Raw genomic sequence first — 24597 nt, 5'->3', positions numbered from 1 at the left:
AGGCCCAGTCTAACGTGCGGATCCAAAACAAGCTGCTTTTTTTTTTTTTTTTTTTCCCAAAGGGATTGTGGCCATTCCATTGGTGCAACTGTGGGTATGGGTAAAGAGATAGAGGAGATCGACTCGTACACTGCCGACTGGCAGGGCCGAGAAAACGCGGATCGCGTCGAGTGAGTTCGCAGATCGATAAAAATGACATTAAAGGTAACACTGACCTGAGTGTGTGACCACAAACCTCTAGAAGTCACCAGAGGAGGTGTAGGAGGTGGCGGAGGTCTGGAGTCGACCGGAGGGAGCGGAGGAAGTGGAGAAGGCGGCGGGTTGGTGTTGTTGAGAGGGCCAGGAGTAGAGGGCCCAGAGTGTCAGCGAATCGATTGCGATCGTGCCTTAATTTTAGCACGATTCCCCAATCGAGCTACATAATTATGTGACCTGGTTGGAGACATAATTTGACAACAAACAAGAACGCCAGAGAATCGACAGACAGGCAGAAAATACGAAAAAACTTAGCCGTATGAAGAGCACAGGAACAGGAGTCATGATGACTGCCGGAAAAAGAGGGCGCTAGCCAGCGGGACAAAGGGGAGGTTACCTACTTCCGGGAGGTTATCGGCCGTAGTTTCGTTTTCTCCGCATAGGCGGATAGTAGTTTGCACAGGACAGGAATGTCAGACCCCTGCCGGAGTCTGCGCTAGTTGGGTCACGGTTAAGTATGTGTAATTAAAGCTTGTTTTACATCTTTACATAGATCTCTTTGAGAAGAGAGTGTACGGCTAGACACTGAGTGTCAGAATGGAGAAAGGTTATCTGTGGAATTGTTTACTTGTCCAGACAACATAATGATGTTTCTGTTACATCAGTGTAATTATGTCTAGCATATGTTTTGGTATTGATTTAACCTGGGTTTTAATATTGTGTGTGTTCCAGGTGTGCTGTTAAGTTAGAGAAATAAACACCTCAATTCATCTTTCTAAAAGACCCTGCTGTGGTACGAGGAGAGAGTGGATTGTGCACCTTTGCTCTGCCTGTTATCCTACTCTACCTCTTCACCTTCTTCTCCTTCCCCCTACACCCCTACCACTACCCCTTTAACAACAGTAAATGCAGTTTGCATATAATTAGGCTTCATTCTTTATCAAGTTTTTTTTGTGCCCATCCCAGAGGTGCAATATTGTTTTAAACAAGATGACTGGAAAGAACTGAAGTTTTCCTATTTTTATGCCTAATTTGGTGTCAACTGACAAAGTAGTTGCAGAGAAAATGTCAATGTTAAAGTTTGCCACGGACACACACACACACGGACACACACACACACACACACACACACACACACACACACACACACACACACACACACACACACACACACACAACCGAACACCGGGTTAAAACATAGACTCACTTTGTTTATACAAGTGAGTCAAAAACCGATTTTGGAGTCAAATATTTTTTAGGAAGTATATCTATTTCGTAACTGATCATAATTGGGACATTCCATTCTAAAATGGAACTCATCACCAATCACAGACCTGTTACAAACCTTACAAAGCCGTAACTCTCATGGTATGCCTTTGTGTCTCCCTGTTTATATATCCAGCTTATGATTACTACTTCGAAATCTGAAGAAGCTGATAACGTAATTATCAGGCATTTGACTTCTATATTTTTCTCTACCAAATCCACTTTTGAAATTTCGATAAAACAAACATTTACTACTCGCCTCTAGAGCATGTCTCCATAGATTTTGAAAACTATCTCTCAAAGCAATGTTGACATCCTTGCAGAAAGATTCCCTCTCCAAGAAGAATTGATCATCCCAAACACAGTCATACCCTGCTTCTATTAAAATTTGTCTGATACAACTCATCCATTTTACCATTTCGATATAAGTCAAGTAATATCAAGTATATTTTCCCAGAATATTTTTCTGTGTTTGATATCACTAAGCTGGTCCAAAATCGAAATAATCTCATTTTCACTAACACACTAATTGGATAAATACCAGTATCTCCATAAACAATTTGGGTCATACTATTTCTGTTCAATTTGAACAAGCGTTTAAAAAATTTCAATTCTAATTTTTCAAGTATATCTACATTTTCATAACCCCATATTTCTGCACCATACAACAAAATAGGAACAATCATAGACTGGTACATGTCCAGAATGATATGCAAAGGTAAATCTTGATTTCTGGCTGACTGAAGTAACGAACACATAGCTTTTTGGCCCTGTTCATAAATCATTTTTTTAGCTTTGTAAAAAGTTCCACTTCTACTGAATTCGATGCCAAGATATTTAAAAGAATTGACAACATCCAAACATGCATCACCAAACTTAAAAACAGGCTTTAGCTTCTTTGTAGAATTAAATATAATCACTTTAGTTTTCTTTACATTGACCACTAGTTTCCATTTTAAACAATATTTGTGAAAAAAATTGAGGGACTGCTGTAATCCTTCTTTCGTCTCTGAAAGTAAAGTTGTGTCATCTGCATACAACAGTACAAATAATCGCATGTAATTATCCGTACTCTGAAATGTTAACATTCAATAAAAGATCAACAGATGGACTCTTATGCTCAGTCAAATACAACTCTAAATCATTGAGATACAGAGAAAAAAGCAAAGGCGAGAGATTTTCTCCTTGTCGTACACCCTTACAAATGCTAAAGAAATCAGATTTTTCACCTTTTAAAAACACACATGACTTAATTATATCATACATATTCATTATGACACGCAAAAGTTTACCATACACGCCTTCATGAACAAGTTTTTGCCATAATCCACTTCTCCAAACTGAATCAAAGGCTTTTTTTTAAATCAACAAAAGCACAGTAACGTTTCTTCTTTTTCATGGAGAAAATATCGATTAGTGATTTCAAAACAAACATTTGATCTAATGTAGAATGGGACTGTCTAAATCCTGTTTGGGGTTTATCAGCAAACTCCAGTCCAGTAGGGTTTATCAGGGACTGTCTATATCCTGCTTGGGGTTTATCAGCAAACTCCAGTCCAGAAGGGTTTATCAGGGACTGTCTAAATCCTGCTTGGGGTTTATCAGCAAACTCCAGTCCAGAAGGGTCTATCAGGGACTGTCTAAATCCTGCTTGGGGTTTATCAGCAAACTGCAGTCCAGAAGGGTTTATCAGCAAACTGTTTTGATATCTAATGTACCTGCGCATGTTTGGCAATGGATCACTTATCGTTGGTGGGAAATAAAATGGGAGACAAGGCTTATCCAAACCACGTTTTGAGGAATATCACAAGTTATTTCCCTTATTTCTTCTCGACCTCGGAAACGTTTACATGAACTTAACCTTTGCTTCAACATTCATTTAGGTCGAGACAGTCGGTGTGGCCGGTAACCTTTCCAATTTAGGTATCCCAACCTTCAAACGAAGAGTTCGAGGCTGGTCAAAAGTCAGGTAAGGGCGAACACCTTATTATCTATCAATATTAATACGTTCATTCGAGAAAATTCAATGGTCGAGGAAATGATCTTTGGACTCGGGCTTCCGAACGAAAACGACATCCATTGGCTCGCATGCGGCAAGCACGTGGGTGGGCCGCTGATCTTTTTTTGTCATTTCATCATCACCGGCCAAGTGCGAAACACGTGAGCCGCTCAGTGCATTTTAAGCCCAACAGGCGAAGAGAAAGGTAATGCTTTGGGTCTCTGTCACAGGGAGCACAACCGGAGGCCGTCGAAACTGCGTTCTGTCACTTGTTGCACACACTTGAAGCGTGGAACTTTGTGTGTGGTGGTGCTATTTTTATCCGCATCGCACGAGGGTCACGCACGGGTGGTGTTTGCGTTGATGAGGTGGTCAGATGACCTCTATATAAATAGATTACTCATCGAGCTATCATATTTATATCATGTTATGCCTCTTGGACAGCCGCCTCGAACGTATCTCACAATAACATCCAGCAGCAAGATCTAGACAAACTCCAGGCTTGGACAGAGAAATGGAATATGTATTTTAATGTGGACAAATGTAAAGTGATGTATGTTGGCAGGAGAAATCCAAACAAAACATATACCATGCAACAGAATAACTTACAAACATAGTAAAATCATGTGGCAACGAAAAAGACTCAAGAGTCACTTTTGATGGTAACCATTCATTTGACCGACATATTCATAACTGCATAAATAAAGCAAATCAAGTGATTGGAATAATCAAAAGAACTTTTAATTATCTTGACCGTGATACTGAAAAAAACAAAACAAAAAAAACAACAAAACAAGACAAAAAAAACACAAAAAAACCAGTATCAAGCTCTAGTGTAGCCTCACTTGGAGTATGGGAACAATATATGTCGGCCTTATCTGAAGCGGCGGTTGATTGAAATTGAGAGAGTACAGAGAAGAGTCACCAAACTTGTACATGAATGTAGGCTCATGTCTTATAATGATCGATTAGCTTTTGTAAAATTATTTTCTCATAAGGGTGGAAGGATACGCGGTGATCTCAATGAGACATATAAGCTTTTCAATGGTCATGTTGATGTATCTTGGGATCAGCTCTTCTCTGCACCTCAGTACAGTTTCACAAGAAATACTGATGGGAAAAAAATTGTACAACATTCAAATACAAACACAAGAAAGTTTTGCTTCAGTGACCCAGTTACGAATGTGTGGAATCAACTGCCACTGCATTTAAAACAAGCACCATCAACTAAGTCTTTCAAGAATCAACTGGACAATTCTACAAAATTCTTAACTGTTTTTAGAGAGGTTCATGAATAAATAAAATGTAAATGAATGAAGCGTTGAACCTTGACCAAAGTCTGTAACAGAATGTGTCATGTGATCAAAGAAGGGACTGTTTGTAAGCTTCAAAGCTTGTTTTTGTCCCTAACCTACCACCACCACCACCACCACTACTACTACTACTACTATATATACTGACTACTGCTATGAACAAGAAATTGACTGCTGCTGTGAAAAAGAAGACGACTGTTGCTATGAACTAAAGTCTGCCTGTGACTCCAAAAAGTAAATTTAAACCCCGCTCTCCCCTCCAACCCTTCTGTTTCTTAAGTTACCTCCACCGTGCCTTTTCACAGTAAGCCTGTTCCCCCACTTTTGTTTCTTCTTTTTCTTCTTTTGTTTCCACTGATAAGAAGTGTCATTGAAGGCTTGGGCTGTGCCTGAGGGAAGTATTCCTGAGGACCGCTACAGTAGCCAGACTGGCATAGCTGAAGATGTGAGCACACCAGTGGATTGTGCCTCACCTCCACTGTCAGCTTACAGCACACCCCTCAGCAGCTTAGTTGAATCATGCCCAACAGCAAAAACTCACAAAACGACAATTCCATCAGCGTACTGGTGTTGGTCGTCATGTGGAAGAAGAAGAAAAAGCCTGACTTATCCATTTAAAAAAACATGTCCTTAAGGGCAAAAGCCGATAATTACAGGTCGTTAACCTCAACTGTGTGATTAAAAGCTTGTCTTTATTTTGGACAGGATGTCTCAGAGAGTCCCATTGTGGAGAGTGAGAGCACAAATTGAAAATGAACGACAATACTAAGAACTAACTATAATTAGGAATATATTTCTCCACTATTCTCATAAAATTTATAACAAAAGCCTGGCAGACCTGATGAAACCTTTTTTGTTCTTCCCCTCAGTGAAAAGTGCAGACATTTTTGCAAAGAAAAATTAGTGGCCACATGATATATCATGACCCCAGGTAACTGAAAAAAGTGGGGCCAAACAGCAAAATGGGCTGTTCAAAGTGCAATATTGAGCAACAAGGTAGTGCAATATTGAGCAACAAGGTAAATGCTCTTTTCTGACGGGCCCCACCTTACTCTTAAATAGAAACAGAAGATTAGCACTTGTGCTGTCAAGAGAGAATCTGTGTCATTGGTGTGGTACCCTCAGTCCAAAGTCCTGGATTGTGATACTACTATTGAGAGGATTATGACCTTTGACCATTCTCATTCGGACTTTCCATCCCTCTCCCTTTTTCTCTTTTGTGTATTTGTGTGTGTATGTGTGTGCGTGTGCATGTGCGTATGTTTTTCTTTCTTTTTTCTTATTACCATGCTTATGACTCATTGTAGTATTGTGTAGTGTAGACCCTGTTCAGGGTGGGGACTGGATGTAAAAAGCGTGCTAGCTCTTACTTATTATCCCCCAAAATATAAAATTTTGCCATGTCTTCTCTCTCTCTCTCTCTCTCTCTCTCTCTCTCTCTCTCTCTCTTTCTTTCTCTCTCCCTTCTCAGAACTCAGAACTCAAAACGTTTTTTTATTCAAGGATTAAGATCTCAGTCTCAGCCAGCACTGTGTTATAACAGACAAGACAAGTATTGTGCTATTTTTGTCTGGAAGGTCACCAAAGGACTTGTTTGCGAAGACAGTATAGCCTAGAAAGGGGTATGTCATGGCCTTCACAGATGAGATAACCGAGATAAGTCTAATGAAACAACTACTGTTGTATCAAGGGTGTCAGAAAACACAAGGTGTTCAGAACACTAGGGTTAACTCACTCAGTACGGCCAGTCCTCTCTTCTCCTCTACACAGACCCCTCGGATGTCCAGTGGGTGTCTGAATGACCCAACCTTTAGCTTCCGTCGTCAGAATTGTGTTATTCTTTGTCAGCATTCACCTCTTCAGTATAAGAGCCTTCTGCTTGCAATATTTTGATGATGGTAATTGGGGTGAAACGCTGTTAGCGTCGTCTCTTTCGCCGTTCGTATGGAGAGAGTTAAGGTATGCACACAAAAATGCAAACTTTTCTGGTTATTGATTGCCTTAAAGTTTACCTTTTTAAGCCTGAAGAGTGTTACATGTTTGCCATGCCATGTAAAAGATGTGATAGTTGATACTTTGGTTGAGTAACTTATTCCTTCTCTTTGTATTTCTGTCTGTCAATCTGTCTGTCTCTGTCTGTCTGTCTCTCTCTTGTTGTTCCCCTCTCTCTTCCCTCACATTATTTTCATGGATGCAAATTCTCTATCAACCTGCAAAAGAACCAACAGTCAATGGTGACACCTGTACATACATGTATTTCCACACACACACACACACACACACACACACACACACATGCACACAAACACATGCTGAAGCATACATACACACTTAGATCGTGTATATGCATTAATTATTTTTTTTTTTTTTAAGTTCATTTGCAGTGGATGAAAACTGTAAGGGAAGGTACCCTTGGAATTACAATTTTCTTAAATGTGTATGCGCATTAATAGTTTTAAAATGTATTTCTCTGCTTTCAGTGTGATTGGACACTTTAAATTCAATCAGACGATGGTGTGAAATGTTATAATATAGAATGTGCACATTCTCCATGACACATGAAGCATCGGCACTTGAAGTTCAGTAATAAATGTAGTGTGTGTGTGTGTTTTTGATGTCAAAAGAAATTGTCAAAACAATGCGAGTACAGTAAGATGACATGTATGTGCGTGTCTGCATGGGTTTCTGTGTGTACAGCATTGTTTAGACTTTCATGTTACTGTACTAGCATTGTTCAGAACAGAATGTAAGGGGTGTAGGGTGGGAGATGTTCAAAACTAATCACATAGATTATATAGAACAATAATTTTTGCTTTTAAATAAAAGAACACAACTTCACATCAGTGTTGTTTCCATTACCCAGCTTCTGACATAGTGAAAGAGAAGGCACAGATAAACAGACTCTGAAAGGTACTCTGAAAGGTTGTCCAGGGTTCGTCATGTACGTCTTAAAGCCTAGCCACCACCTTCAGTTTATGCTTAGGTTGGGCATCTGCTCAATGCAGGATGAAATGTAGGTCATCAGAGGACATTTTACAGTCACTATGGCAACATTTTGTGTAGGCATCAGCTGATGTCTTTTCAGCACTGAATGGGTTAAAATACAAATATTTAAACATTGCTGTCAGTTTTGTCACTGTTGTTATCATCACCTTCATATTCAAACCAATCATCAGACAAGAAAGATGCATCTTCCTTTGTTGTTATAGTATATTATTATCTGCACAGCTGCAAAGTTGTGTAAATTCATTGACTGGGACCACTTTTTACAGGTGACACAAACCCACTTTTCAGGTGGGCTCAACAAATTCCAGTCAGTAAAACATTACCGAGAAGAAAGGGGTTCTCCACCTGACGAATGCTCATTTGATTAGTTTGTTTCTAATCCAGACACATTAAACTAACCGTTCAGATTCTGTTTGTGTTCATTGAACCAAACTCTGATGAAGGAAAGATCAGAATAGATGCAGGTCTTCAGAGGATGTCTTACAGTCACTATGGAAACATTTTGTGGAGGAGGAATTTTGTTTAATGTCCCGTCACACATATCGGTGATTGAAGACATTTTTTTAAAGTATTTATGAATACATCCGAGTATTATCGGTTAGAAGGGGTGGGAGATATGGATGAATGGAGGGTTGGGAGAAACTGGGCAAATGAGGGTAAAAATGTGGGTGAAATTTGGAAGAAAAAACCCCCCAAAACAACAACAACAAAACAACTCTAAATACAGTTACAGGAAATTACTTGTAAGGACTTCGTAAAAGAGAAGTCGTTAAACTGACAAGCGAAACAACTGATAATGAATGCAAAAAGTCAAAAACATCAACGTTCTCAGTCACTTGTGAAGACATGCTTTCGTGTACAAAAGGCTTCATCAAACTACAGTGAAAAATTATATGCTCAATTGTCAGGTTACTAAAGCATATGCACTTGACATTAGAACAATACTTGGTCTGTAATGAATTTGATAATAGGCTGAGAGCTAAACTCAGAATTTTGTGTAGGACGTCAGGTGACGTCTTATAGGCATTGAATGGGTTAAAGTACAGATATTTAGAAATGTTCAGTGTTTGTTTATTCATTTGTTTTATTGCTTCATTTACTGTTATTGAATAAATGATTTGATATTGATAATATAAAGTTCATCAGCTGTCACATTGAAATTGAAGTGTAATGTGTGTGCACACCATAAGCTTTTAGCATGTTAATTCTCTTTTGTCATTGCTTATGTTTGTTTAAAAAAATTTTTAAAGATAAAATATATAAAAGGCAGCATTACAAGGGCATCCAGGAGTCATGTCCTGGGTGTGGCCCAGCCCCCTTAGAGTGTAAGAAGTTAATGGCCAAAACACTTGACTGAGGGGGGCTTCTCTGAAGACCTTGCATTTTCCAGCTCTCTCTAGAGTTTCTTATCACTGTAATTCATGTGTATGCTTGAATGATTAAGGATTTATTCACACCAGCTGTGCTTTGTGTTCCAGACACCATGCCACAGCCAGTGAATAATGTGGGATTCCACTGGGCGGACTACGTGGTGTTCAGTGCCGCTCTGCTCATCTCAGCGGCTATTGGCCTGTTTGCGGCCATCAAGCACAGGAAGGCCACGGCCGAGCAGCTGCTGACCGGGAACAGGAAGTTGCCACTACTTCCTGTGTCGCTGTCGCTGGCAGCCAGCTTCATGTCTGCCATCTTTGTTCTGGGGGTGCCGGGAGAGGCGTACGTGAACAGCACGGAGTACTGGCTGATCGGCCTGGGCTACATCCCCGCAGAGCTCCTCACCTGTTTCCTCATCATGCCAGTGTTCTACAGGCTGAAACTCACCAGTGCTTACCAGGTCGGTGGGCTGTGGTGTTTGAAAGAATATATATATATATGTAGATACTGTAAACTACCATGTCAACACCCTGTATCTAGAATTGGGTTTAAAACTGTGCATATGTGGTAAAATACCTTGTAAACACCTATGCACACTCTTTGAAAAAGAAATATCATAAACTGATGATAAATCAGTTTGCTTTTACAGATTGTGTTGTTCTGCGGAGCAGTGCTGATTTAGATCTAAAGACTAGAGCCTGCAAGAGATATCGATATGTTGTGAAAAATCATGTGAGGCCAATTTTTCTCTTTGACTTGGTTCAGTAGCTGTTTTATTCTCACTCCCAGCCCAGTGAATACTGTATGGTGAAACTAGGAAAGAAAATGGGCTTCCACAAAGGGCAGAGCGCCCATTAAAGGCCTGTCCCCAACTTAATTGAAATTTGTGCAAAGTGGGAGTGTGTGCTTACAATAATTTACAGTATTGTATCAATCATGTATGTATTGTACCACATGTGAATGCATGTCTGTATTGTATCATTTATATACCAGACCCTTTACACTTTAAATTTGTTGAGCCTTAAACTTTGATAGGTCTTTTCCACCGATGAAAACCCTCTCCTCAAAACAAAACAATATATTTCTTCACCTTTTTTTTTTCAGTACCTTGAAATACGTTTCAACCGACTGATTCGCATTTTGGGTTCCCTGACCTTTACTCTGCAAATGGTAAGTATTGCTGTGTAGTGTCCTTGACCTTTGTGACTGTGTGATGATCTTGACTGATGCTTAGGTGTGGCTCTGACATAAGAGCAGTAAGTATTGGTCAGTAGGATTGCCTGATAGCATGCTCTGTGCATATGGAAAGTTGGCGTTGAAAATCTGCCTCACCTCTGACCCTGCCACCTCACCCAACATGCATACATGTGTATGGGTCAGTTGGCAGCATACGCAGTAATACATTCAAAACCACGTCAACATGTATGGGTCAGTTGGCAGCATACGCAGTAATACATTCAAAACCACGTCCACATGTATGGGTCACTTGCTCACATACATAGTGATGCATGCTAAACCACTTCTGGGTCAGTTTGTCACACTGCGATGCATGCTAAACCACTTCTATATGTAGGGGTCAGTTAGTTTCATGCACAGTGATGCATGCAAAACCACTTCTACATCTCTTCACTCATTTGTAAACCATGTGCTGTTGGGTTTATTGTTTTGGCTCGAGTCAAAAACATGCCATGGGTCATGTCTGCCAAGGGAAGCAACTACATGATAAAGGGTGATTTGATTGGATGGCTGCAAGATAAAAATTAAAAAAATTCTAAGGTCACATAAATGAAATTGAGACCATTCCTTTTTTTTTTTTTTCCCCCAATACAGCGAGATCAATACTGATGAAAGGAGTTGGAAAGTATCAGTGCCAGCTTTCCACCTTGGTCAGGTGGTAGCCAGCTTGGAAACTTTACACACGTGAAGACCACCTTGAGAAATAGTGAGAGTTGCTGGATTTCATCGACAATTTAATTCAGTGAAATGTTGCCCAGTGGTGGAGTGCTTGGCTGTCGTGAGGAGAGATGACAGGTTCGGTTCCAGCAATGACCAGGACTGTTACTTCCCTCTGCACTGGACCTTTTGTGGTGGTCTGGGTGCTTGCCTTTCACATAAGATGAAAAAGTAATGTGTGGTGGTATGGGTGCTTGCCTTTCAGATGAAATGATAAACTGATGTGTGGTGGTCTGGGTACTTGTCTTTCAGATAAGATAATCAATAAACTGGTATGTGGTGGTCTGGGTATTACTATTTGTCTTCCAGATAAAATGATAAAGTAAGGTCAGTTAAGTGTGTTTGTCTTTTGAATATAAAGATGATACACTGAGGTCCCATGTGTAAGATGCTCTTTGACTTTGTGCATGTAAAAGAACTCATGGACACAGAGTTCTTCCTGCCATGCTAATAAAAAAAAACAACACCAAAAAACAATCAGAAATAAAACTTGAAGGCACAAGATTATTCTGCCCCAAGGGAAAGCAGCCAGTTTTTCACGCAAAGAAATCAGTTGTAAGTGAAGTGTAATACAATACAGTACAACCACGTTTCAGTTTCACCATGTTCATGGCTGTGTGTACGGGATATCATTTATCTTCAGCTGTACTCTTGCCTTAGGCATTAAGTAAACCTGTGTGACATCCTTGTATACTTACAGTGTTTAGTTAGCAGTGCTTAGTCAGCCCTGAGGCTATTTCTGTGGTAGACGAGGCTGTTTACAACAATAATAAAATAAGTGTTGTATAGTTTGTGTGTACTGTCTCTTATATAATACATACACACACATGCATGCATGCATGCATACACGCATGCACACACACACACACACACACACACACACACACACACACACACACACACATATGCATTCAAGCATATCAAACATTGAAAAATTACAGTGTAATGATATTTTGTTTTAATCCAGCTACATCAAACTTTGAAATTAGAAGATCTGTAGTGTCTGCAACACATTCTATTTGATCACACACAATGTACAGGCCCTTACATTTTGTGTCCTAAATGTACTGAGCTTTTCACACAAAATAGAAGACTGTTTTGTCATGTTCTTGGCTCTGACACAAAACACGGTTTGAGAGTGCCTTTCCTGTGTCCTTGTCCTTGAGCCTGACCTTGACATTCTCATTCCTTCCACTCTGACCTTGACATGGTGCTGTGTCATGCCCTCTCCAGATGCTCAAACACTGTTGTTGCGTAGCATCTGTGACCTTTATACCAGCATAATTGAAAATCTTGTGTGTCACAGTTTCTTTACCACTGATAAGAGTGTTTAAACAATCAAAAAGCAAGTGTGGGTGTATTTTTGTAAAGCTGCCTAACTTTGTATAGTGGTTGGTTTTTTGTATTGTTGTAGTTTTCTTGTTATTTTGTTTCAGATATTTGTTGTTTGTTTGGGGTTCTATTTTTGTTGCTGGTGTAATTTTTGTGGTTATTTTTGTAAAACTGCCCAGCTGACCTTGTTGGAATCAAAATGAACCCAAGCCCACACATCTACCTTTGATCCTTAATTATTTGCTGGCATATAATGCTGTATATGAACACTTGTGGTTGGTAAGCCTGGATGAATTTCACACACACACACACACAAGTAGACAGACACCCGCCTTCTCCCCTCCCCACTCACCCCCACACACGTACACACACATATACACCCGCACATACTATGACACATCCCTGTCAAATTAGACTGCTTGTCATGTGATCCATAAAACTGGTGCAGCTCACGTCCATGATGAACCTGGGTGATAATGAACCTGCTGGCTTTGTTGTTGAGACAGGGGGTGATTACAGAAACAGTGACAGCTGGGCTGGGATGATACTTTTCAGACATGTGAATAGCTCATGACATAGTTAGCATTTATAGATCATGACAAAGTTACCACCAAAAAAAACAATTTTATCATCAATCGTTTAAATGTACAAATCTTATTTCATTTGTTCACCTGTTTCATTTTGGATTTATGATATTCATTTATTTGAGTATAGTGCTTATGTATAGTTGTACCATATTATGCAGTGGTGGAGTTTCAGTTTCAGTAGCTCAAGGAGGCGTCACTGCGTTCGGACAAATCCATATACGCTACACCACATCTGCCAAGCAGATGCCTGACCAGCAGCGTAACCCAATGCGCTAAGTCAGGCCTTGAGAGAAAAAAAAAGGTGAATAAATAATAGATAAGCGTACATAAATAAATAAATAAATAATAATTATAATATAAAAAAGGTAGTAGTAGTAGTAATAATAATAATAATAATAAATAAATAAATAAGACAACAATGATGATAAATAAGCAAATAAATGTAAAACATGAAGACACACATTCACACATACACCCACACATGCATAACAGATATGTACCAAACATGCAGTTTCACAGATATGAAAGCACAATCAAATACGCACACACACACACACACACATGCCACACACATGACCCTGCACCTCCTCTACCCCCTCCTCCACACACTCATTTCTAGGCTACGTATCACAGCTTCCACGGCACACACACACACACACAAACACACACACAAACACACACACACACACACACACACACACACACACACAGATGAACACTTACTTGTACAAGCACACACACATACGCCCATATCCCCCACCCCCAACCCCACACACATATATACAAAGATATATATATACACACCCGCACGTTCCAATATTCTGTTGCTCCCACAGTGTAGGCTTGCATACACTCACATACCTCATCCTCTACCCTTCCTCCCCCCCGCACCCCCACCTCCCCCTCACACACACACACACACACACATATGCACGTGCACAGAACTCTCCTGACACTTGTGTACACTTACACCCTCGCACATGCACAAACGTACTCAAAATCACAGACCTACACCTACGCACAAACACACACATACACGCACGCACAGAGGCTGCCACTGATTGGCCGCAAGAGGGATGGGAAAAGATCTCTGATGCCAAGAACGTGGCGTCTAGTGTGTTGGAAAAGCCCACAGAGACTCTGTTCTGTTTTGAAGAAATTTGCGCAATGTTGGTTTGGAAATGATGCCAATATTTGTTTGATTTGCAAAGCATCATGCTCTACCTTTCATGTTAGACTTGCGGCCACTCCCTCTCTCTGCTTTTATTTCTTTGAGGCGATCGATGATGTGATGGCCTTGTACCTGTTCTTTTTGATATTCTTTGACTTTTCTGAGGATTTCCGATTTTCCTAGATGTAGGCCGCTCGTTGGTGTTGCGTTACCAGCAAGTCTGTCAGCTCGCTCATTTCCCTTAACACCAGCATGTCCCGGGCAGTATGACCATGTGACTTGTGAGTTTTTTCATCTGAAAGTTGCGCATTGCCTTATGCTACTCTGGGCTTCCCATTCTGTTTTCAATTTTCTGTATGAGGTTCATTGAGTCGGTTAGAATCATGGCATGTTGGTTTCCGGGCGTATGGATGGATGATAGCCACTGGAGGGCATGTGTCACAGCTTCAACTTCCATCGTTAGGCTGGAGGTTGTGACTTTGTAGGCAGCATTCTCTTCCCTGATTGTTTTTCCATTTTGTTTCGCAGTGAATCCCCAACCGGATTGGTCTTTGGTGACTGAGCCATCTGTGTATATGATGATGTCCTTTTCTTTACTGTTTTCTTCTATGAGTAGTGGTGGAGCGGTAGCATAGTGGTAAAAGTCTAAAACACCTGAATGGGAAGCGAGTGTCCAAGGGTTCAAGGCCCATATGGACTGGGACTGGGATTGTTGCTCACACATCTCCCTGAGGGGAGCAGCCTGAATTTCACAGAGATAAATATGTGACAAAGAGCACCAATGCAGTACAATGCAATGCAATGCAATTACAATACAATACAATACAGTACAATGCAATACAATACATTGCAATGCAATGCAATATAATATTTTAATACATTACAATACAATATCATGCAATACAATATGATACCATGCAATACTGTTCAATACAATGCAATGCAATACAATACAATGCAATGCAGTACAATACAGTACAATACAATACAGAACAATACAATACAATCTCATTAACTGCTTTATGATCATGATTGGGTCAGCATTTATGTTATTTTATTACATGAGTATAGAGTACATGGTGCTGAAAACAAAAACAAGACAAAACAGCAACAACAACAAACAAAACAAAACAAACACACACACACACACACACACACACACACACACACACACACACACAAACCCCACTGCACTGGGTTTAACCCTCTGACTGCTAATGAAGCTGAAGATAAGTGTGATGTGAGTTTGAAGTGCAGTTACTACATTTTGCTTACTTTTCAATGGTGTAACTGATATTGCTGAACAAAAGCAATGCTACCCCGAGATGAAAAGTCCAGACACAGAATGGTGACTGACATCCAGACCTGTAAGCTTTTCTCCCTCTCTCTCTCTCTCTCTCTCTCTCTCTTTTTATTTTTATACAAAAACAGATCAATACACACTCAAATCATAACAATTTGTAAAGAAAAACCAAAAAAACAACAACATGTAAACAAAAAGAACAGAGAAATATTGAACTTGTGATGTTAATGAGAAGACGAAGATGAAGAAGAAGAAGAAGGAAGAAAGGAGAAGATGATGTGACACATAGAAAGGAAGAGAAGAGCACATGTTTGATTGGAGGATGGTACCAAAAAAAGGGGGGCATTTCATAATACTTTCGATGCATACGCAGTGGCATGAGTAGACACACAGACATACATTTATATATATCTCAATATCTATCTATATATATGTGTGTGTGTGTGTTTGTATATATATATATATATATATATCTAAATATATATATATAAAGAGAGAGAGAGACACACATACATACATACACACATATGTGCACACATATGTGCACATACATATATACATTCATACATGTATATCCATACTCATACACACACTTTTTTTTTTTTTAGGTCATTCAATCAATGACAAATAATTGATCCACTTCCTTTCAAAGTCATTTACTCTTAATTCTGAACAATGTACATGCTTTCCTAGTTTATATTGTTTCTTAAGTTCCTCCTGGTATACTTGAATAGTAGGTTTGGATTCCCTGAATCTACATTTATATGTATATGTACGCTCTGTCTCAATGAGTCTACTGCCCTTGATTGACAAGCGTACTGGTCAGCAGCGGTGAAGGTGTTAAAAATGACATGGTTTCAGATCCTCTACATGGCTGTGGTGATGTATGCTCCTGCACTGGCACTCAGTCAGGGTAAGAGGACGTTGAATAAAAAATGCAGAATATTTTTGTTGCGCTTGTGTGTGTGTGTGTGTGTTTTGTTGTTGTTTTTCCATTATAAGTAAATGTGTACAGTATCAGTATGTAGTGTTTGAGTTTGTATATTTGTGTGTGTGTATGTGTGTGAAAGTGTGTGTGTGTGTGTTTCTCAGTGTTTGTTCATGTATGTGTGTGTTTAGATATATATATATATATATATATATATATATATATATATATATATTTGAATAACTGCAGAATATTTTTGTTTTGCGATTTTTTGTTTTCATAATGAATGTGTACAGTATACAATGTTTGAGTTTGCATGTTTGTGTGTGTGTGTGTGTGTGTGTGTAGACGTGTGTGTGTGTTTCTCTGTCTTTGTTTATGCATATATCTATATGTCTATATCTATCTATCTATCTATCTATCTATCTATCTATCTATATATATATATATATATATATATATATATAGTGTGTGTGTGTGTGTGTGTGTGTCTGTGTGTGTGTGTAGATATATTAAAGTGGTGTGTTTGTGTGTGTGTTTCTGTCTGTCTGTCTGTCTGTGTACATGCGTGAGTGTTTGTGTGTGTGTGTTGTTATCGTGTTTTAGTTTTCTCCACATGTTACTAAAATGTGTGTCATGTTCCCTTTCCATTACGAAGCCTTGTTCTGTTTTTCTCTGATTCTTTCTGGAAGTGTTTTTGTCAGTCATGTTTTGCTGTGGCTGTCGCTGATCAAGAGATTAGAACGCATGGGTACAAGAATTATGACACATTTTATGACTTGATAACCGACAGCAGCTTTGTATATTGTTATCTCTGTCTCTTTGTTTCTCTTTGACATATGTGCCCAACTGCTTGCACACAAGCTTCCATATGCATCCACACACACACACACACACACCAAACTCACAATCACACATACACTGGTACACACAAATACACTTACACACCAGTACAAACTCTCAAACAGGATGCACACACACACACACACACACACACACACACACACACACACACACACAAAAGAAGCACCGCAAAAATAGAACTGAGAAGAAAGAACAGATTTGAACTTTGTGTGGCAGTGACCAATCTGTCCATGGATGTATCAATCTTGGCTACTGGGCTCGTGTGCACGCTTTACACTGCTTTGGTAAGTATGACCCTTCCTGCTGAAACAAATTGTATTATTTTTATGAATGAAGTATGAACACTTTATTAGAGATCTTGAGCTTCTCATTAGTTAGAAAATGTGTATGCTTTGTTTCAAATTTAAAATCTTCGGAAAACTTGTTGAACATTATTGTTCATTAAATTTTTTTCTGGTGTGCTTAGAAGGGAGATGTTTGTAAACTGTGTGCAGTAACTGAAGTTTGTGATGCAAACTGACAGACGTGAAAAAACAAAAAGTGAAGTTAAGCTTTTGCATATTTTTTGTTTGCTCTGGGCAAGTATTAGAAATCATATTTCCTGGAAACAAAGAAAAAGAATTTAGTATGTCAATTATGAACAACTGAAATGTAAAGACTGTTTGCCCGGAAGGTGGTGGGGTTGGGGGATGACATAAGTAAATGTGATGTAAAATTTTGTTTAAACTAAATAAATCTCATACTTTTCTTAGTAAAAGATATTCTGCTTGAATTAAGTGAATGATGTACTTTTCTTCAGTAAAATTCAGCATAAACTGGGTAAATAGTATACTTTTCTTCAGTAAAATTCAGCATAAACTGGGTAAATAGTATACTTTTCTTCAGTAAAATTCAGCATAAACTGGGTAAATAGTATACTTTTCTTCAGTAAAATTCAGCATAAACTGGGTAAATAGTATACTTTTCCTTCAGTAAAATTCAGCATAAACTGGGTAAATAGTATACTTCAGTAAAATTCTGTTTAAAGATGATGGACTGAGAAGTTCAGGAAACACATGAAGTTAGGCAGACATCTCTTTCATGTTACAGTACAACCATTCACTTAGTTTACTGGAAGAAGGTGTGTTCAAGGTTTCCCCAGCAACATGTTTGTGTTTGTTTTGTTTTTTTTGTTTTTTTTGTCAGCAAAAGTGTGAAATAATAAAATATTTCAGACATTTCGCTTTAGAATACATTGATCTGTCCACCAGCGCACAATGTATGTATAGTCTCTTGCCACTCATTTCCTGTCCAAATACTTTCCACTGGTTTGAAACAGGACCTTGTTGTTGTGCTTTGGCCAGTAGATGCTTGTGTGCCTTATCTATGATTAGGTTACAATCCCCCACCCCACCCCACCCCCACCCCCAGCACACACACACACACACAAAATGTAAGTGGCATTTTATACATCCACCTGAGGCCACAAAGGAATTCAGGTCAAGCACAGGCAGGAGAAGCAGCTCTGATTTATTGCCTGCATCAGATAACCAACACTGGAAAATAGATAAAATTGTTTTCATTACCTGTTATGCATTTTGGGGTGTCACGTTCTGGCAGTGCTGCAAGCTGCAGCTGTCTTGGCCAGTGTTTTGTCAAGATACTCCACACTTCCTATTTTGAGAACAGCCTCAGTTTGTGCTACGTCCTAACAGAAGCAAAAGACTTGCAAATGAAATACAATACAATGTAGTTAACTCTTTTTTTTTTTTTTAAATATACACAGTGCAGTACAGCATTGTTACAATATTGGACTGATTTATGAATGCAGAAAAAATGTTTCTTTCCAGATGCTTGATTGTTGGCATCATGGTTCTGTGGTGGGCTTTTTGTCCATTTTCTTTCTGTTCTTCTGGAGTCTGTGTCTGTGTGTTTATAAGTGTGTGTGCGTGCGTGCACGCATGTATGTGTGTGTGTGTGTGTGTGTGTGTGTGTGCGTTTCAAAGTTTTTCAATTTATGAAGGAAATATTTGTTCTTAAATTGATTAAAATTTTGTACAGACTGAACAAGACATGAATAAAGTAGCAGGTCTTTTAAACATTATTTTGATTGGCATTTTAACATTATTTTTGTTTCTCTTTAACCAGTTTGGAGAACTGACAGTATTCAGACCTGAGGTGGCCCCTCTGTGGTCAACTGGGCCATGAGCACCATGATTTGATTTGATTTGATTTGAAGTCAGCTGGGCCATTAGCAACATGATTTAATTTGATGTTGGCTGAACGGTTAGCAACATGATTTAATTTGATGTTGTCTGAACAATAAGCAACATGATTTGAAGTTGGTTGAACAGTTAGCAACATGATTTAATTTGATGTTGGCTGAACAGTTAGCAACATGATTTAATTTGATGTTGGCTGAACAGTTAGCAACATGATTTGATTTGAAGTTGTCTGAGCAATAAACAACTTGATTTGATCTGAAGTTGTCTGAGCAATAAACAACTTGATTTGATGTGAAGTTGTCTGAGCAATAAACAACTTGATTCGATCTGAAGTCGGCAGGGCCACAGGCAGCATGGTTTGACTGGACATTTTCCGTGTGCTGCGTGTTCCCAGGGGGGGATCAAGGCGGTGGTGTGGACAGACGCCTTCCAGATGCTGGTCATACTGGCCGGCTTCCTGGCCCTCAACCTGCGGGGTGCCCACAACGTTGGGGGGTGGGGGGTGGTGATGGACAGAGCCTTTGAGGGCGGCAGGTTCACATGGGACCTGGAGTGAGTGTTATGCTGGTGGTATGGTGTGATGTGGGAAGGGGGACAGGTGTTATATGGGCAGGGGAACAGGTGTTGTTTTATAGGCAGGGCAACAGGTGTTGTTTTATGGGCAGGGGCAGGGGAACAGGTGTTGTATTATGTGCAGTGGAACAGGTGTTATATGGGCAGGGAACAGGTGTTGTTTTATGGGCAGGGGAACAGGTGTTGCTATATGGGCAGGGGAACAGGTGTTATATGGGCAGGGGAACAGGTGTTGCTATATGGGCAGGGGAACAGGTGTTATATGGGCAGGGAACAGGTGTTGTTTTATGGGCAGGGGAACAGGTGTTGCTATATGGGCAGGGAACAGGTGTTGCTATATGGGCAGGGCAACAGGTGTTGTTTTATGGGCAGGGTAACAGGTTTTATAAGGGCAGGGGAACAGGTATTATATGGACAGGGGAACAGGTGTTGTTATATGGGCAGGGAACAGGTGTTACATGGGTAGGGGAACAGGCGTTGTTATATGGGCAGGGCAACAGGTGTTACATGGGCAGGTGAACAGGTATTATATGGGTAGGGAACAGGTGTTATTATATGGGTAGGGAACAGGTGTGATAAGACCAGGGGAACAGGTGTTGTTATATGGCCAGTGGAACAGGTGCTGTTACATGGGCATATAAACAGGTATTATAAGGGCAGGAGGGCAGGTGTTACATGGGCAGGGAACAGGTGATGTTATGTGGGTTGAGTGAGGCAGAAGTCAGTGGAGGTTGTTGGTTTTTGTATTGGTCGCAGAGTTCAAACAGGGTCTTAAGATTAACAAATAGCAAAGAGTGGTAACTTTCTCCATTCACAAGGTACACAACTTGTAGTCATGCTGCTTACGCTACCGATTCAGCTTGTCGTTAAACTGATCATTTGACATGTGCACACAGCAGCAATGTCAGAAGAAATGTGCAAACACAAATTAGCTTTTATTCAAGACTGGCATAGCCTCTTTAATCTTTAACAAACCACACAGAATGCATGGACATTTATTACAGGGTTTTAAGACTTTTGTAAGAAGAAAAAAAATTAAATCCATTTGCATTTCTGGATAGGTATGACTGTACTTGTGCTGGCAGTAGTAGTGGAAATTTAGGACATGGTTTATAGGCCCTGCAGCCTTTCAAGGCATCCATTATTCAACTGCTCTGAGAACTTGATATGTGCTGTGGCTACAAGCTGTCATCAAATTTCCAGTTACTCAGTGACACAAAGCATGCATTTTTTGCTTTGTGTTTACTTTTCTTTCTTAGACTGATATACTGTTGGTTTCTTGTATTTTATTTACGAAATGTTTTAGTAATCAAATGAACAGAAAGTATGGCAAGTGACAAGTGGTTTGATCACCACAGAAAAATTAACATGATTCCTTGAATGCTTTATAGTCAAGACTTCAGTCAATCACACACACACACACACACACATGCACGCACAGACACACGTGCACACATGCCTTCACAGACACACGCACAAACACTTATGCTTGCATGGTTCATGTCCAGTTCTTTTTTTTTCTTTCAATGAATTTATGTTTTTTTGTTTTCTTTTTTAGCATGGACCCGAACCCATTCATCCGTCACACGTTCTGGACGCTGTTCATTGGCGGCACAATGACCTCACTCATTGTGTACAGCAGCAACCAGGCCATGCTACAGCGCTACCTCAGTGTGAGAAGTGAACGCACAGCAAAATGGTGAGCTGAAGAGTGCACATCATAACATGACGATATGTGTGTCATAACATGACGATATGTGTGTCATAACATGACGACAGCTGATACTCTGGCTGTGGGGGAGGAGACACATGTTGTGTAATGCTACAGAGTAGTTTGATGTCTGTGTGTTGAAAGTGTGCTACAAATAGCATCCAGATCTACAAAGTAGTTTGATGTCTGTGTGTTGAAAGTGTGCTACAAATAGCATCCAGATCTACAGAGTAGTTTGATGTCTGTGTGTTGAATTGATGTCTGTGTGTTGAAAGTGTGCTACAAATAGCATCCAGATCTACAAAGTAGTTTGATGTCTGTGTGTTGAAAGTGTGCTACAAATAGCATTCAGATCTACAGAGTAGTTTGATGTCTGTGTGTTGAAAGTGTGCTACAAATAGCATCCAGATCTACAGAGTAGTTTGATGTCTGTGTGTTGAAAGTGTGCTGTAAATAAGTCTTTCTTTGATGTCAGTTTGTTGGAAGAGTGCTGTAATATTCTGTGATGTTTATGTGTTAATGTGTGCTATAACTTTCTTTTTAATGTTTTTATGTTGAAAGTGTGCTGCAACTTTCTTTGATATTTGTATGTTGAAAATGTGCTTTAATGTTTTCGATGTGTATGTGACTGAGTGTTTGTGTATGCATTTCAACACCCAACTCTCTCTGTCGGGCAAGGGGTTGATATGACATAACTTTGAAGGCTGATTCTTCTTCTTCTGTGATCATTTGCTTCAACACTCAGTTTTTCTCTTCAACTCTGTCTCATTCTCGTTGTCTTTCTGTCTCTCACATGTTCTTTCATGTTCACAAGCACGCTATGCATGAATTGTTGCCTACAGTAACTGGACTTAACCATAAGGGGCAGTACAGTAGTCTGGCATGAATAAGTAATCAGAATCCAAACTGAAGTGGAATTTCTGTTGGAAATGAAGTTTAACAATGGGGAGCTTCATGTTGGGTGGATTGGAAGGGTCAGGGGTGTGTGGTAGAGAGTGTGGGGGTGGGGGAATGGGAATGGAAGAGCTAGAAGATGAGGATGAGAGTAAAGGTGTGTGGATGATGTGGGTGTTGGTGAGGGAAAGGGTGTGTGTGTTTGAATCGAAGGGTGTGTGTGTTTTAAGGGGCACGTTTTGAGGTGTATGTTACTGTGTGATGCATGTGTATGTGTGTGTGTGTTCATCTTTCAGCGATATTAACTCATTCAACCCTGCACCCGAGCAATGCTAGGACACTGAATTTGTTTCATAAAAACTGTTTCCATGTTTCTCCTGCACATGCATAAACTGCAAGCAATGGAAACTAGCTCCTACAGTATTTCTGGCTGTGTCAGATGTGTCAGTATAGAGGAAAAACTGGTCAGTTTCAGTATATTTTCTGCAGTTTTCCACATGAATATGTCAGGGAATCCTGCCAAGGCTGTAAACTCCCCGGGCTTGAATGGGTTAAGACACGGGAGGGGTGTGATCTGTCCAGGGCCATCATGATTCACCTGCCCATCTCCGAGCTGTTCCTGGCACTGGCCATGATGTCCGGCCTTGTCATGTACGCCACTTACTATGGCTGTGACCCCATCGCTTCAGGTGTGGTTGCCAAGGGAGACCAGGTGAGAGACTGGAGGGGTGTGGGGGGTGAGAAAAGTCATAATACTCCACTTTACCATGGCTGCCACCCTGTAACATTAGGTGTGGTTGCCGAGGGAGACCAGGTCATAGACTGGAGGCAGGTGTGAGAAAAGTCATGATACTCCACTTTACCATGGCGGTGATCCCATTTACGTCAGGTGTGGTTGCCGAGGGAGCCAGGTGAGAGACTGGAGGGGTGTGTGAGAAAAGTCATTATACTCCACTTTACCATGGCTGTGATCCCATTGCATAAGGTGTGGTTGCCGAGGGAGACCAGGTGAGAGACCAGGGGCAGGGGTGAGAAAAGTCTTCTACTTCACTTTACCATGGCTGCCACCCTGTAACATCAGGTGTGGTTGCCGCGGGAGACCAGGTGATAGACTGGAGGCAGGTGTGAGAAAAGTCATGATACTCCACTTTACCATGGCGGTGATCCCATTTGCGTCAGGTGTGGTTGCCGAGGGAGACCAGGTGAGAGACTGGGGGCAGGGGTGAGAAAAGTCATGATACTCCACTTACCAATGGCTGTGACCCTGTAACATCAGGGGTGGCTGCTGAGGGACTGAGACTTGATGGTTTGTTGACTAAAGGCCACAGCCCCGTGTGATTGGGGTGACAACAGCAAATTACAAATAAAATAACAGGTTTAAGTGCCAAAGGATTATCACTTGAACAACAAAAGTACATGCAGGTCGAGGTACAGCCGTCTCTCTCAACAGAAACACTATACAAGTACAGTGCTAAATCAGTTGATGCCATTAGAAGACTTTGCTGTACATAATTGCTGGTTGCCAAGGGAAACCAGGTGAGAGGTGTTAGGTAAATTAAGGGGCTTGTCATTAACATACATTACCCTATTAACCCTGGGGTGGTTGTCAAGGGAGACCAGGTGAGAGGCTGTTGGCAGGTGTTAGGTAAATTAAGGGGCTTGTCATTAACATACATTACCCTATTAACCTTGGGGTGGTTGTCAAGGGAGACCAGGTGAGAGGCTGTTGGCAGGTGTCAGGTAAATTAAAGGGCTTGTCATTAACATACATTACCCTATTAACCCTGGGGTGGTTGTCAAGGGAGACCAGGTGAGAGGCTGTTGGCAGGTGTCAGGTAAATTAAGGGGCTTGTCATTAACATACATTACCCTATTAACCCTGGGGTGGTTGTCAAGGGAAACCAGGTGAGAGGCTGTTGGCAGGTGT

At 40.4% G+C, this 24597-nt stretch overlaps 1 protein-coding gene across 3 annotated transcripts in view; it reads left to right on the top strand.

Annotated features, from left to right (window-relative positions):
• Positions 1–3315: 3315 nt before the first annotated feature.
• Positions 3316–24597, top strand: part of LOC143286068 (sodium-coupled monocarboxylate transporter 1-like) — a 32196-nt gene continuing 10914 nt past the window's right edge. The window contains exons 1-8 of one of the 3 annotated variants that reach the window (XM_076593630.1): positions 3316–3430; positions 9258–9610; positions 10255–10320; positions 16358–16409; positions 17505–17572; positions 19887–20044; positions 21624–21764; positions 23253–23382. In XM_076593630.1, coding sequence (XP_076449745.1) covers positions 9263–9610; positions 10255–10320; positions 16358–16409; positions 17505–17572; positions 19887–20044; positions 21624–21764; positions 23253–23382 — 963 coding nt within the window. In that variant the 5' untranslated portion in view covers positions 3316–3430; positions 9258–9262. Of the gene's footprint in view, positions 3431–3600; positions 3666–6448; positions 6733–9257; positions 9611–10254; positions 10321–16357; positions 16410–17504; positions 17573–19886; positions 20045–21623; positions 21765–23252; positions 23383–24597 lie in introns of those variants that run through there. The other 2 variants (XM_076593632.1, XM_076593631.1) reach the window with 2 other exon arrangements.

The sequence above is a fragment of the Babylonia areolata genome, chromosome 9 (genome assembly GCF_041734735.1).
Source record: "Babylonia areolata isolate BAREFJ2019XMU chromosome 9, ASM4173473v1, whole genome shotgun sequence".
Taxonomy (NCBI): domain Eukaryota; kingdom Metazoa; phylum Mollusca; class Gastropoda; order Neogastropoda; family Buccinidae; genus Babylonia; species Babylonia areolata.
The sequence above is the reverse complement of the archived record's forward strand: the minus strand, read 5'-3'. Positions and strand labels throughout refer to the sequence as shown.